Below are 14,605 nucleotides of genomic sequence, written 5' to 3'. Positions count from 1 at the left end.
GAAGAGTTACAGTCAGTGATTTCCAGGTAGAAAAGTAATATGGCATTGAAACCAACAACCCTGAATGAGATAGAGAGAATACTGTATCTGATAATAGTGCTCAGAATACTAGTAACAGTCAAGTTTATTGAATATTATCAGGCAGATACACTGCTGAGTCCTTTTATAAATTGATTCTAGTAGGCTGCCAAGAAGCATCCCTGCTATTCTCGTTATGCAAAGTAGAAAATGAGGCCGAAGTGGTTTGTCTTAGGTCACATTAGGTAATCCGGGTAGTCGGGCTCCAGCACCCATCTCACCTCTTAATATATTACATAATTGCGTAAATTCCAAAAACTACTTAGCCCAGTATTCAAGGTTAAGGCTCTCTGTACTCCTCCTCCTTCTGCTAGCTGAAACCTCATTTATTTGTTCCCTTGCATAGCAGAATTTCTAGGAGTCACCGAATACTCACACTTGGATTTTTCTCTCACTCTCTCTTAACCTGGCAATAATCTGTCTTCCATCCCTGTCACTTTACCTAAACGGCTCACTTTACCTATAAGTCAGCAATGACCTCCACATAGTAAACCCAGGGGTCAATTCCTGGCCTTGAGCTCATGTGAGCTGTAAGTGGGATCGGACATGACAGTTACTCTCTTCTCTTTGATTGGCTATCTTCACTTGACTTCTGGCACCTCACAATGTCATTATCCCAAAAGTCACTTCTCTTCAATCTCTTTTGCTGGTTCTTTCTCTTCATCCTAACCTCTAACATCAGGCATCTCCAAAGCTCATCTCTTGGTGATTTTCTGTACCAGATCCACATTTATTCCTTTGGTGATCTCATGGAAGCTCATGGTTAAAGTTAAAAGTCACGTATGTGCCACTGATCACAGCCCAGACCGCTCTCCCGAACATCTGCACAGATAGCTGCCTATTTGACATTGTCACACGGATGTCCAATAGGCACTTGAAATCAACACACTCACAATGGAGCTCCTGAATTCCTAACTACTCAGAATACCTGATTTACCTTCACCTTTCCAATTTCTGGTGTTGGAAGATTCATGCTTCCAATTAGTCAAGTCAAAAGTCAAGTCTTCTTATTTTTTTAATGTTTATTTTTTTTGAGAGAGAGAGAGAGAGAGAGAGAGAGAGAGCGTTGACATTAAGCATGAGAGGCGGAGGGACAGAGACAGAGGGAGACACAGAACTTGAAGCAGGCTCCAGGCTCTGAGCTGTCAGCACAGAACCTGACGCGGGGCTCAAACTCCCAGACTGCGAGGTCATGATCTGAGCCAAAGTCAGACACTTACCTGACTGAGCCACCCAGGCATCCTGTGATTAGTCTTAACAAAAAATGCATTCTCCTTCTCTCATACCAGAAATGCTATAGGCTCGAACTTGAAAACTATATCCAGAATCTGACCACGTCTTATCACTCCACAGTTACCGCTCACACCAACAGTGCCCTGTTTCTCTCTCAAAGATGTCTTAAACAATGAATTATAGTTGTCCTAGTACAAGGCCATGATCTCATTCCCCATCCCTGTCCCAGTGTTGGATTCCACCTATTAGTTTTACCTGTTTCACTCCACTCCAGCCCTGCTGGTACCCTTGCTAACCTTTGGTAAACCAAGTGCACCACTGCTTTGGGGACTTTGTTCTAATTATTCCCTCTATCCAGAATGCTCTTCTCCCAGATACATACATGGCAAGTTTCTGACTTCCTTCAAGCTTTTGTTCAGTTATTAGATATTCAATGAAAACCTATTTACTACTACAGTGAACCTATCACTTCACCCTTCATCCCACTTACCCTGTTCATCTCTTTTCTGGGTCCGTTGCACTTAAATCCTTTCAAAATATTAGAAAATTATACTTATTTTTATTTAATTTATTATTTTGTCCACTGATGTATCTCAAGGGTAGAACATGCCAGGCACATATGTAGATGCCCAGTACATATTTATTGAATGAAAAAACAAACCACATATATGCTAAAGACAGAAATCATTAGGCCTCCTTAGACTTCCTTTTTATTTTCCTGGTTCACGGTCTTTCCTCTTGTCCTGATCCTTCTGCTTGAAACAGACATTGTCAAAAGGTCTCACCTTGATTCAGAAAACCCCCCTCCCCCTCACCTCTCTCCCTCCCTACTCAACAGGTTAAGAATAAAACAGACTAATAAGTGGAACACAGAAACTCTGAAATTAATTATTATTTATAATTTTCCAAAATCAGTGATTAAAGTGAAAGATCCATGGTGTTCTCACCCAATTGCCTTGTAAATGCCTGGCACTGAGTCTTAACCACTTACCTATAACTCAGGTTCACTTTTAAAACTGCCCATTGTTTAGATGCAAAGGAATCCCTGACCAATACTGCCACCTACTGATCAAGAAGGAGAGAAATCAGTACAAGGAGGCAGAAAATGAAATCCAGTTTAACAAAAATTAGGAAAAGATGATAATGAAAACTTTCATGAAGTCAGTAAAATAAACTGGTTTTCCCAAAGAGCGATAGCAAGGAGTCTACATTGAATTCTATAGAGCAATAAGCAAAGACTGTGTACTTGTAAAAAAAAAAAAAAAATGACAATGATCCACTTCAGAAAACAGGAAACCTCTTTGAAATATTAACAGGGCAACAAGTCTATAAACACCAGATCTTCAACTTTTCAACCGCAACTAAGAATTAAGATGTTTGAGATTCATAAAAAATATATTTGCTGTTTTTATTGTCCCTCACATACAAACAAAAACTAATGTACCACAAGACTTAAAGTTCACTAGGGGGAAAAAAAAAACACTATAGAAAAAATATCTGGGTTAATTCCAGGGCATTTATATTTGAGGCTCTATACTAAGTTTCTCCTCTTTAGAAGTATAGACAGACATCTTTCTTCGTCAATATCTTAAAGGATGTTGTTCAATATCAATGAACACGTACCATGAGTTCCAAGGACTCGAAATGAAATGGCATCTTCATATATACTTACCAAGATCTGGTATTCTTTTCCTTACCAAAAGCCTCTTGTGTTTCCCTCCCCGCCCCCACATATACCAGGGGAATAGTAAATGTGGTAAAAAGTTAGCTGACATAGGCTTTAAGCAGCCATTTATCTAATCACTATATTCACTTTTTTTTTTTGAAGTTGTGCACTCCCTAAAATGTCTTAAACACTTATTTGAGTTTATATCATCAATTTCTTTCAATAACTTAAACTCTATTAATAAGACATTTTGAGAAATTAATATATACTGTCAAAATCAGAAACAGAATAAATATAACATGCTTTTAAAAAAATCCCAAAGAACGCAAGTTTGCTCAAGGAAAAAAGTCAGGAAACCATTTTAGATCTTCCGCATGTCTTCCCACTTAAAAAATGACGCAGGAGAAAGAGGAGCGTAAAAGAAGTGGCTTTTAGCAAAAATAAAAATATAAACAATACAGCACATTCATAAACATACAGGATTAAAATAATGCCAAGAGAAGATAATTTAGAAAAATGCATTTAATTATAAAAATCTTTTAAATAAAAAAGCAATGGCACAAATCACCACAGTGTTATTGAAGTGATCAGATCCACAGGCTTATGTTCTTATAACAACATGCTAAAAATTTATGACTGTTCTCATTAACAGCATTTTCCCTCCTAATTGGAGTGACATCAAGAGCTTCTGAGAATGTGTAATTGTCCCTAAAATACTACTAAAAGTATCATAAACACAGTCTGTGCAACACTCATTTACATCACCTTTTATTTACTACACTCTAAACTCATAAAATATTGAACATCTCTCACTTCGTTCCTCTTATTTACAGTTCAGAGGCTCATCTACTGTCACAATATGGTTTGTGCACTAAAATCCCTGGGAATAGTACTTTCCACAGCATTTTTAATAAATTTACTCCGATTATCTAAAGTGAGTACACAAATAAGAGCTTGTTCTTATGACTGTGTCATACTCAGAAAAAATAATTCTTCCTGCAGCCTTATTTATGAGTTAGAAAAATCCCTCTTTCAGTAGAATATATTCTCAACCATTACTGGATTATACTATCATGCATATTTATACTAATATGACAATAGGTAAAGCCAGCTAGAACTTCATAAATTTCAGTTAGAAGAATACAGCATACATGAGGTGATCTGGCTTTCACTGTTATCCATAATCCAGTTATTCGACATGGATAGATTTTAATCATTCTTAGTATATAAACATTGAATAGTTCAGTAATAATTGGCAGTTTCTGACAGGCTTATTTTCTTGATCGTGGATACGGTTCTGTGCACATACGTCAGATGAACTGAAAACCACGCAAATCACTTCATGTGATACAGCAGGAAGAAGTGGGATGTTATTGTTTGAACAAATGATTCAGAGAGCGGACTATTAACATGGGATAGTGACAGGAATCCTGTTGAAGTCCGTCTCTTTTAAGATGTATTGTCTTCACGACTTGCCAGATATCTGGTATTTGTGATCTTTTTGGTTAAAAAGCAAACCAGAGTTGAGGGAAGGCAGACAAGAGGAGGAGAAAAAGGAGAAAGAGCACAGATTACTAGGCATATGATTTTAGGAGAAAACAAGTGAGAGGGAGGACAGGACGGTTTCACATAAAACAAGTGGTCACATCTGGGCACCTTTCACACAGCAGAATGGTCTCCAAGCTAATTAACTCCCCTTCCTCTCACTCCAGAGATACTTGGGTGCCCATCATATTATTAATAATGAACATAATTCCGGCGGCAGCACAAATATCTAACTTTTTAAGGCTTCAGAGTGTCATTATTCAGTAGTCGGGTACATTTGAACAAAGAGTCCTGCCATTTCTTTTATTTCCACTCTTGACCCAGCAAGTATACCAAGGAAGTCCTCGCGGGTGTTTGCAGCTTCAGTCTCCTATGATGGCTTTGACTTTATAACCCACTCTGCGTTGGGGTTGAGCTGATACAGGTCCTTCATGTAAGTGTCCTCATCGAGGCAGCGTTCTCCTAGCAAAGAGACTTTATTGTATCAGTTGAATACAGTACAGAACTGGGGTGCGATTTTAAACTTCTTCCTCGTGGTTTAACTCTAAAATCTTAGACTTCAAAATATCACTCATCCTTTCCCATCTCCCATAATATTGTAAGACTTGGCCAAAATATTGAAAAAGTCAACATAGTAGTCTTTCTCTAAAGGAAAGTTTTTCAAATTAATTTAGGAAGTTGAAAATACTTTGTGTGAGGGGCTTTGGTTCACCGAAAGCTTATTCACCGTTATTAAGAGTGGCAATAGTTTGCGATCTACCAAAGAAACAACACTTCATTCTCAATATCGAATAGTAAAAAGATTAAATATATAAATATTTAAATAATCCTTGCTAATAGAGTTAACAGTTCCAGGCTTCTGACAGAGTTGCTGTTTATTTAAAGTTTAAGAGTGAGTCTCCATACTCCCACATTAAATTTTCAATATTGACCAACATTTTTACGTCCCAGAAAAAAATTCCACAAAACTTATCTTAAAATATTTTCAATTATTATTTTGAATTAGACACCATTTCATTTAGTATTTGTTAACAGTTTCACCTGTATCATTTTCAAGGGCTAAAATAAAGAGAAAAAAAAAAGGATATTTTACATCTTCATAGAGAGGAGTACAACCCACTGATAACTGAAAAGGAGCATGTAAAATATAAAGCACAGTCAAAATTAATCCACTTATTCTATTTTGATTTCCTGAATTACCAGCGTGTCTGTATTCGTATGTGTATATATCTGTGTATGTGCGTTTGTGCGTGTATTATTTAGTAGGCAATCAACAATGGCAAAAATAACTTGTGCTTTCACTAAAAATACCCAGGACTGAGCCATAACAAAAATGTAATCCTGGCTTTAAACAAGCATAGCTACTTCCTTTATTAAGATGTGATGTAAGCATATAAAAAGGAAAGAAGTTCTGAAAAACTTCATTATCATTGTAGAAGTTGCTACTATTTTAAGGGAATTTGTCCTTGCTGAGGTTCAACATTAGATGGGCATTTGCACAGAGAAGCTCAAATAGAGCCTGTAGAGAAAAGTCAGACCACTGAAAAAATCCACACTATTCATCAGCTATCTACGGTGCACTATATTTAACTTCTAATTTCTTTTTTTCCCCCAAAGATATAAACAAGAAGCATGGGCAATGTCGAATCCGCATATGCGATACAAAGAGAAACAAAATGTGCTTACCAATATTTCCTCCAATTTCATACAAAAAAACTTCCCCTTTCTTAAGAGTCTGGGCAATCCCACTATTAGGGACAAAACAAACTGATTAGTTGTATCATCAAACAGCTTGCAAGTAAATCACTTTAATGTGCTTGGGGAATTCTAGCTTGTGTGGAAAATTCATAACTTAGACACACTGTAATTATCTAACATTTGTATTTTCCCATCTGTTAAGTGTGCCAAGTAGGTAATAAAAATGTCACACCTGTAAATTAAAATAAACAAATGGACTCATACATCTGAAGACAAAATAATAAATCAGCATCTAAATTTGTAAAATTAAAAAGAAAGGGAACATAGCACTTTAGCTACCAATACAATTATTAACATGATCAACTACTTTGCATGGGGGCCCAAAAAGCCCTCATCAAACCATAAAAAGAAATGTTTCCATCTTAGTTTTCACACTGCACTTATTCAACCAGTATTTGTCATGTGTTTGCTTTGCTTTGCTGACAACTCCAACACTATGCAAGATGAATGTAAAGAATAGGGCAGGGTTCATAGCCCTCCCTGTGCTGGCCATCCGAGTACAGGACTCACATATACTCCAAGTAGAAGCAAATATTCATTATGAAGGCTTCACAAGAGATGCATTTACAGACTCATGCTCTTCAAAGAATAAACTCTTCCAGAACATCAGGTTCAAATAATAAAAGTTGGTAAGATTCAGTGGTTTTCAAAACTCTATGAATTACCGAAGAAAACTGCTAAAAAATTCAGACCTGGAGTTCTAGAAACTCTGGTGTTTGTACGTCTACAAGTCCAAGAATCTGCTTTCCAAATGCTCTCTAGCGGGCTGTGGTGCCCGGAAAGGTTTGTGAACCGCTCTTGCAAGGCCCCAAACACACACTCCCTGGAATTGCAGGGAAAAGCAGATCTGACTTTTACTGAAACCATTATGAAAACTACGGTACAGCAGAAGCTGTCCTAACCATCCGATGACTCACCTTGGTTATCCAACTCCAACCACTCTGTTGTCTGTGACATGCTAGACACTTAGGGCTTCATACGCGCTCACATTTAAGACCCTAACCGAGAGACAACTCACTTTTTTTCGAAACTGGTATATGCTTGTTTTTAAAATTAAATAATTATTTACAATATGGTATGTAACCCAATACACTAGGAGTCTACTGAAAGAGTCATTAATTCTATGAAGACCAAGCTGAATGTTTTGGGAGACTTGATAAGAAAACCAAAAAACCAAAAAACGAAAAACCAAAAACCAAAAACCACCTAGTCAGGCATTGCTCCACTTTAAAGAAACCTCAACTGGATTTCCTGGTAAATCTAAGGTTTTGCATAATGCTAACCAACAAATCCATAATTAAAGAAAAGGCAACAGTCTTTATCAAGACTGGCGAGTAAATGTGAAATTTACTGTATATTTACTTTATGTCATTCATGTGTTGTTGTCTTTGGCGGAGAAAGTAGGGGTGGAAAAAGAGGAGGAAGGTAAGGTTCCCAACTGCCCCTACACTGGTGGAATGCAGGTGGTAGAAGAGGGGAATGTGGTGCAGGAGAAAATACATATAAACCCCTACTGAGAATTTCACTTGTATGACCCAAACAGACCGTGCTGTGTGCTTCACGGACATTTTCCTAGTTCGTTATCACAGGACTGTAATCCGGGTCCTATTACGGTCTACTTGTACACATGAAAAACTTGAGACTTAAAAGAGATTACAAAACTAGCTTAAAATGAAACAGAAAAGTTGGCACTCGGATCCAGATCATCTCCCTCCAGTATCCCCAAGCATAAAGAAAGGAGCTGAAGAATGGTTGGGGGTTTGAGGGTGGGCAATGGATAGAGAAGTTTACCAGACTTTCCTCTGAGTGCAGCAGGATGGCGAGAAGGGAGGAGGTAGAAAAATGGACCCCACTTGAGGGGGACAACAAATTATTATTTAATAAAAGCATCCCAACCGGAAACTCCAAATAGGCAGAGGACAACTGCCACAAATCCGGTGCCTTCTATAACAGTATGCCTACCACTACCATGCTATCCTTTAAATATTAAAGTCACGGTTCAATATATTGTGCAACTTCATAGTCATGTATTGCATCATCTGCAAGCACAGCAACAAAAGTACAGACTAAATTGAACACTTGGATCCTAAAAGTAATTGCTGTATAAATTAACTCTATCTAGCCTGAAAGAGCGGCTTCTGTCTACAGTGTGGCCAAATCTTCAGGTACCCACTCCGGGAGAGGACGGGCAGAGGAAGGGGGTTGATTTCATGAAGCAGATGCCCCCTTTAGGGAGCAAAGACATCTGAAAAATTCCAACTGCTCCATGCCTTCATCCCCTAAAACTCCATCTACTCCCAGACTCTGCACCAGTGGCCCCAGATTCGTGATGGTTTCTAGATCCTGGTGAGTATGGAGAGTGTCTCAAGGGAAACCTTTGGAGACGAAAACACACCTTCAGAATTCAGCACCATCACCTATGAAATGTGTGACCTCACAAAGTCTCGGTTTTCTTATCAGTGAAACAGAAGTAACATTTGTGCTTACTTCACAGTACTGTTGAGAGGGGAGTTTGTGCTGGCTTACCAAAAGCCCAGATATTACCAATAAGCCTCTCTTCTAGTTCATCACCATCTGTTACTGCACAGGCTCATCTCTTCTCCCAATTTATAAGCCCTGAGGGAAGATACTTTAAAATATATCTTTATACCTCTTCCAACATCTAGCAGAGGGCCCTAAACAGAGCCCAGACATATTGAATACTTGTGGTATTGCATTAACATTGGAGAGGTTTTGGCAGACTTCACTGATGCCCTTGAACACTAGAATGCAGAGATGAAATTCTATGGAAGGCTAAAACAGAAAATTCATAAGCTGAGATGCCAGTATCCCGGATTTCCCTGAATTGTAAAAAAAAAAAAAAAAAAAAAAAAAAAAAAAAAAAAAAAAAAAATTAATTAATTTTCAGTGAGTGGAGATGAGGGGGAAACGGAAAGCCCAATACACTTGTTAAACCTCCAAAAACGTAAAAAAGGGTATTGTAAAATGTTTCAGAGAGTGTATGCTCTAAAATCAGCGGAGGGGGACAATAGCTTTCAAAGGACTCCTCCTACCCCATCAGCCCCAGAACAAAGGAGGCTGGGTCGTCCCTAAAGGGAAGGCGTGCTCTATGTCCTGGAGACTCCAGAGCTCAAGGAACTGGTTATCCTCTCTCAATTCGTTATACCTTGTTTTTTTTTGTTTTGTTTTCTGTTTTTGAATTTAAGCATTTCTTTTTGTTACAGTTCATAGAAAAAGTTGTATTTTTTTTATTTGTTTGTTTTAAACCCACTGTATCCTACTTAGTGATTTTCCTAATGGCCCACACACAGTAATTAACCTCCAGTCAACATATTCTGGAAAGAATATTGAGGGGTCTCACGTGCCAAGGCCACGGCAGGCACAGGCGCGCTCAGATATCCTGCCTGAGACGGCTCCCCTTGCGCATAAACTACCTCAAATGAACTCAAGTCATTCCAACGGTGTCGTTATCAAGTCTGTTCTTTTCTGCTGGGAAGATGAAATTTTGAAGCACTTCACATCACCCATACTTTTTTTCTTCTTCTTTTTTTAACAGGAGGGAGAGAAAGAGCGCGCGCGTGCGAGTTATATCGTGGAATGATTAAAACAAAACAGGCCTCTACCTTTCTTGGCTGAGAAACCTGGCAAGGACATCACTGGCTTTTAGTTCTTCAGTTAGCTGTATTGCCATGGAAACTTTCGAAAGATGGGGAGCTTGCACTCGAATCACTCCCTGAGGAATGTCAGCCTGCAAAGCAATAATGACACTGGAACAAAGCTGGCGGCAGCTGGAACATGTAACTCTGTACAATGCATTATATGGGAAGTGTGCTTAACTACGACGCATTTTACTTCACTACATAAAAACCTTAACTACTGTATAATGTAATTTGCTAAATTACATCAAACCTCAAATATCCTCTTAATGGTGATAGGGGAACTTTATAATGCCTATGCAGTAATGCTTAATTATTTTTAAAGATGTAAAGAATGACAGCAATAACCATTACTGCCATATTAAGTGCTGATTTCTGAGTATTATCTACTACAGAGTGCTTCTTCATGCAGCAATTTATGAAATTGAATCAGAAAGAAGTTACTTTGTGTGCTATTGCAATGCATGCGTTTAAAAAAAAATCTTCCTGTGCATTGACAAAATTTCACAGAAATGTTTGTTCCTGGGAGTATTTTTTAAACATGGCACACACGTTCCTATACATTTGGATTGTGTCTGCTCCTCTCTTGGCTAGCAAGCTTCCACTGTGACCACACACTCTGAACTGATGATGACCAATTCTAATTCCTTTGCCTATAGATGTTAAGAACTGTATGTTTAGTGAGATAATGAAAGACTGTGAGGACTGTCATATCAAAGTATCAGCTATGACACCTGACATATTAGGCTTAATTAATTTCTAATGGTTCCACTACAATAAACAATTTATTATTTATAACTATATGCCATGAACAGGCCTGAGAACAAACAGCATGCATAAATTATGTTTAAAGATAATGCTTTAAATGTTACAAAACCTTGTTTCATTAAACTAAAATTTACTGGGGCACCTGAGGGGCTTGGTCAATTGAGCACCCCATTTCAGCTTAGGTCATGATCTTACGGTTCATGAGTTCAAACGCCACATTGGGCTCTCTGCTGTCAGCACAGAGCCTGCTTTGGATCCCCTGTCCCCCTCTCTCTGCCCCTCCCTTGCTTGTGCTCTTTCAAAAATAAACAAACATTTAAAACAAAACACTAAAATTTCCTAAGTATTGATTGAGTACCAGGCACTGTGCTAGGTCTACTTACTTAGTAGATAAATAAGACACAAATCTTGTAGCAGACAGTATTTTCTGTGCTCACAAAATGATTTTGTTAAGGTACATGGTCTTGAATTGCTTCCCCCCAACCCCCGCCAACATAAAGCATGGAAATACCACACATGGAACCAATGTGACTTCTTTTAAAGTTCAACAAAAATAACATGGCTTTAGAATCAGGCTACAACAAAACGTAGGTATCCCCCAAAAGATTTACACTTGCTTCGCGGTAACAAGTGAAATGTAGCACCAGAATAACAAAGAAAAGAAGCAATACTCCTAAAACCGAAAAAGGAGCTTGAGATTATGTAAGACCATAGCTTTGCTCCCCAAAGGGCTGCAAACACCTGTTACATCTGCGGAGACACCACAGGGGGCCTCATGCCAACCTGCGAAACCCTGCTGCCCTCACCTGACCACTCAGTGAGGGGCCACGGGAGCACTCCCTCCCACGGAAGACAGTGCGTTCCAGGGCTGCCCACTCGCCAATCTGCTAGGAGAGGGACTGTGTTCCTAGTGGCCTTTAACTGGTCTTGCTGGGGAAATGTGCTCAGCCCCATCCTTGAAGGATGTCCCAATCCCAACCCACGCCCAGACCTCTCAACGCCTGCTTCTCTCCCATCCAGCCTCGCCCCTTGGCTTGGTCTGTTGACTTCCAATTTCTGGGGCACATTTTTGGCCTGATAACTTCGTCTAGTTTCTGACCTCCACCTCACCCGTAGGGCGCAAATCTAAGTTACCTTTTTCCTTGATTCTGTGACAATTTACTTTCACTTGTAACGTGTGGAAAATGAGCTGCTTCTTGCAATGGATGGGGCATTTAATGGGCTAGTGTGCCTTTTTTTTTTTCCAAGGCAGATATTAAATCAGTGGTGTATCTTCTAACTCAGGGATTATGCTACATGAACTTTTGCCTTGGGTTTCATCTCTAGGCTGTATCCTGCTCTGGTCATTCTACCTGCTGGCCTGGCCTTCCCTATTACCTCACAGGAGGCAGAAAACAAGAAGCTGACAGACAACATGAATGTTGGAGTGAAATTGTAATAGCAACAGTTGAAGCACAGAGTCTGTGTCCATAAAACCCTAATCCACCTTGTCCACTCAAGTGAGAAACAAATACTGCCATTTTGGTTGGATTCCATTATTATTACGATGATGATGATGATGATGATGGGCCTTGAGTGGCAGGCTAGGGTTTGCAGATACCCAGATACTTCATGCTGATTTAGCAAAGTTAGGAAATCTGCTTGACTCATAATGTCAGATATCCTTACATACAGGTTTTCTTTGGCAAAAATAATAGTGACAAAAACTTCCCAGAATTACATCTTATCCAACCCTAAAATATCAAAAAGGCAGGCAAATCTGTGCTGATATTTAAAGTGAAGTAAGATGATAATAATAATTAAGTTTTTATATATAGAAGGTCTACAATGAATGAGTTATGAAAGCAAAAGGATCCAGAAAAATACATTGCCATTGAGAGTTCAGAGATAGGACAAGCTCCCTCCGTTGTCTGCCTTTCCCCCCACTATGGTCCCACTGTGGGACCCACAATGGTCCTGTGGCACCATTCTATTGTTTGGATTAAAAAGGCCAATCAAATTTGCTACAAACACCCAGGCTTTCCTGTGTTCATGCACGTTTTACTCCTCTTCTGCAATATCTTCTGCTACCAATTTCTTAAGGCCCAACTCAAATATATCAAACTCCATAGAACCTTCCATGATCTACAGGGTCAAAAAGAATCTCCTCTTTCCACTGAAATTGTTTTGTAATGGAATTCTAATATATGACACCTGTGTTCTAGTTACACGCCACATATCTGAGTCATATCTGTAGCCAACTATCAAGTGTTTATTGATTTTTTTTTAACGTTTATTTATTTTTGGGACAGAGAGAGACAGAGCATGAACAGGGGAGGGGCAGAGAGAGAGGGAGACACAGAATCGGAAACAGGCTCCAGGCTCTGAGCCATCAGCCCAGAGCCTGATGCGGGGCTCGAACTCACGGACCGCGAGATCGTGACCTGGCTGAAGTCGGACGCTTAACCGACTGCGCCACCCAGGCGCCCCAAGTGTTTATTGATTAAATGAATCACTCAAAAACAGTTCTGAGAATGCTATGCTAACATTATAGTATTTCTCTAGAATAAAATAACATATAACAATGTGTATTGCCTTGATAGCAAAAAAAAAAAAAAAAAAGCGTTTAGGAACATTTTCTTTAAAAAAAAAAAAAGTTGCCTCCATGTACCACATGGTATTTCCTCTACAGAGAAGAGACAGGAAGGGAAAGAGAGGAAGGAAGGAATTAAGTGTCATAAGGAATACTTCAGTCAGTTACTCCTGCAGGGAGTCACCAACATTTGCGTGCATTTGCCTGAGGATTCCACCACTTTTCCCATAAGGCACCTCATGAAAAACTGAAGGCCTCAAATACTGTGATTGTGGCCTACGCTTTCTACTTGAGTTCAGAGACCGTGCTTTAGAGAGTCCAGCCAGGCTTCCTTATAACTCACAGCACTGGGGTCAGTGTGGTATTGGGGGGGGGGTCACACCCCAGAGCAGCACATCTGACACAGGAATCCGGCGTCTCTCCCATAGTTAGGAAGGAAGAAGACCACGGACTAGCTTCTCAGGCACTTGAGAAGTCTCATGTGTAGGTGAAATGTTAGGTAATCTCCGTATTATGGCTTTGCCAGCAGATGGGGAGTGGCATGCATACAGACTCCTTATCACTGTGAAACTACACTTTCTCCCACCTTTCCCTGAGTGAGCAGGGGATGAAGCTAGGCCAGTTTTGGATCAGCTTGAATGCTGCCCGAACTACCAACTCATTTCACATAGAAGTCGAGTATCAGTGCCTGGGAAAACCTTTCCATTGGGCCAACGATGGCACATAGCACCTTCCTAGGTTGACTGGCCACACTCCCTGATGACTACGGAAACTTCTAGCAGGGAAGGCGTGTGTGTGTCTATGTGTATTTATGTGTGCTTGCATGAGTGTGTAGGACAGAAACACTTCAGTGTTTGTTTCTATAGTAAGACATCCCATCCAAATTCTCACAACGATATACAGATTCAGAGTCTGACTCACTTTGAATCTGCCATGCCCTTCACCCTTGGAGAAAAAAAAAGTGTTTAACTGGTAGATATAATGGTTAAACATGAAGAGTTTAGAAGTTGTTTCTGGAAACTTTTTCTTTTTTTCCAGATATCTTGACAAGTGTGGTCAAATGATACTTACTAAAGATGGTAAACAATAAATGATGCCAAAGCTCTAGTGTATGACAATTACTATTAAGCTCCAGAATCATGCTGTATCAAATACTCAAGCCATTAGTATACTAATTACATTGAGCTGCCAAGCTTTGAATAGACACAACATGCCTGATCATTAGAGCAAACAGTCTGTTCTTAACTTGAGCCATAATAACTGAATCTGTGAATAGTATAATCTTTGTAATTTTCCTGTTTCACATTTTTTGGTCTTAACAGCTGTGAC

General features: G+C 39.3%; 1 protein-coding gene across 5 annotated transcripts in view; it reads right to left on the bottom strand.

The window, feature by feature from the left end:
* Positions 1 to 3,481: 3,481 nt before the first annotated feature.
* ARHGAP18 (Rho GTPase activating protein 18) overlaps positions 3,482 to 14,605 on the bottom strand; it is a 192,357-nt gene continuing 181,233 nt past the window's right edge. For 4 of the 5 annotated variants that reach the window (XM_040449237.1, XM_040449238.1, XM_040449240.1 and 1 more), the window contains 3 exons: positions 9,904 to 10,028; positions 6,209 to 6,270; positions 3,482 to 4,984 (listed from right to left, as the gene is read on the bottom strand). In XM_040449237.1, the coding sequence (XP_040305171.1) occupies positions 4,893 to 4,984; positions 6,209 to 6,270; positions 9,904 to 10,028 (279 nt within the window). In that variant the 3' untranslated portion in view covers positions 3,482 to 4,892. The remainder of the gene's footprint in view (positions 4,985 to 6,208; positions 6,271 to 9,903; positions 10,029 to 14,605) is intronic. The other variant, XM_040449239.1, reaches the window with a different exon arrangement.

This window comes from Herpailurus yagouaroundi, unplaced genomic scaffold, assembly GCF_014898765.1.
Source record: "Herpailurus yagouaroundi ecotype Mexico unplaced genomic scaffold, PumYag 198, whole genome shotgun sequence".
Taxonomy (NCBI): domain Eukaryota; kingdom Metazoa; phylum Chordata; class Mammalia; order Carnivora; family Felidae; genus Herpailurus; species Herpailurus yagouaroundi.
Note: the sequence above shows the minus strand (reverse complement) of the source record. Positions and strands in the feature narration are given on the sequence as shown.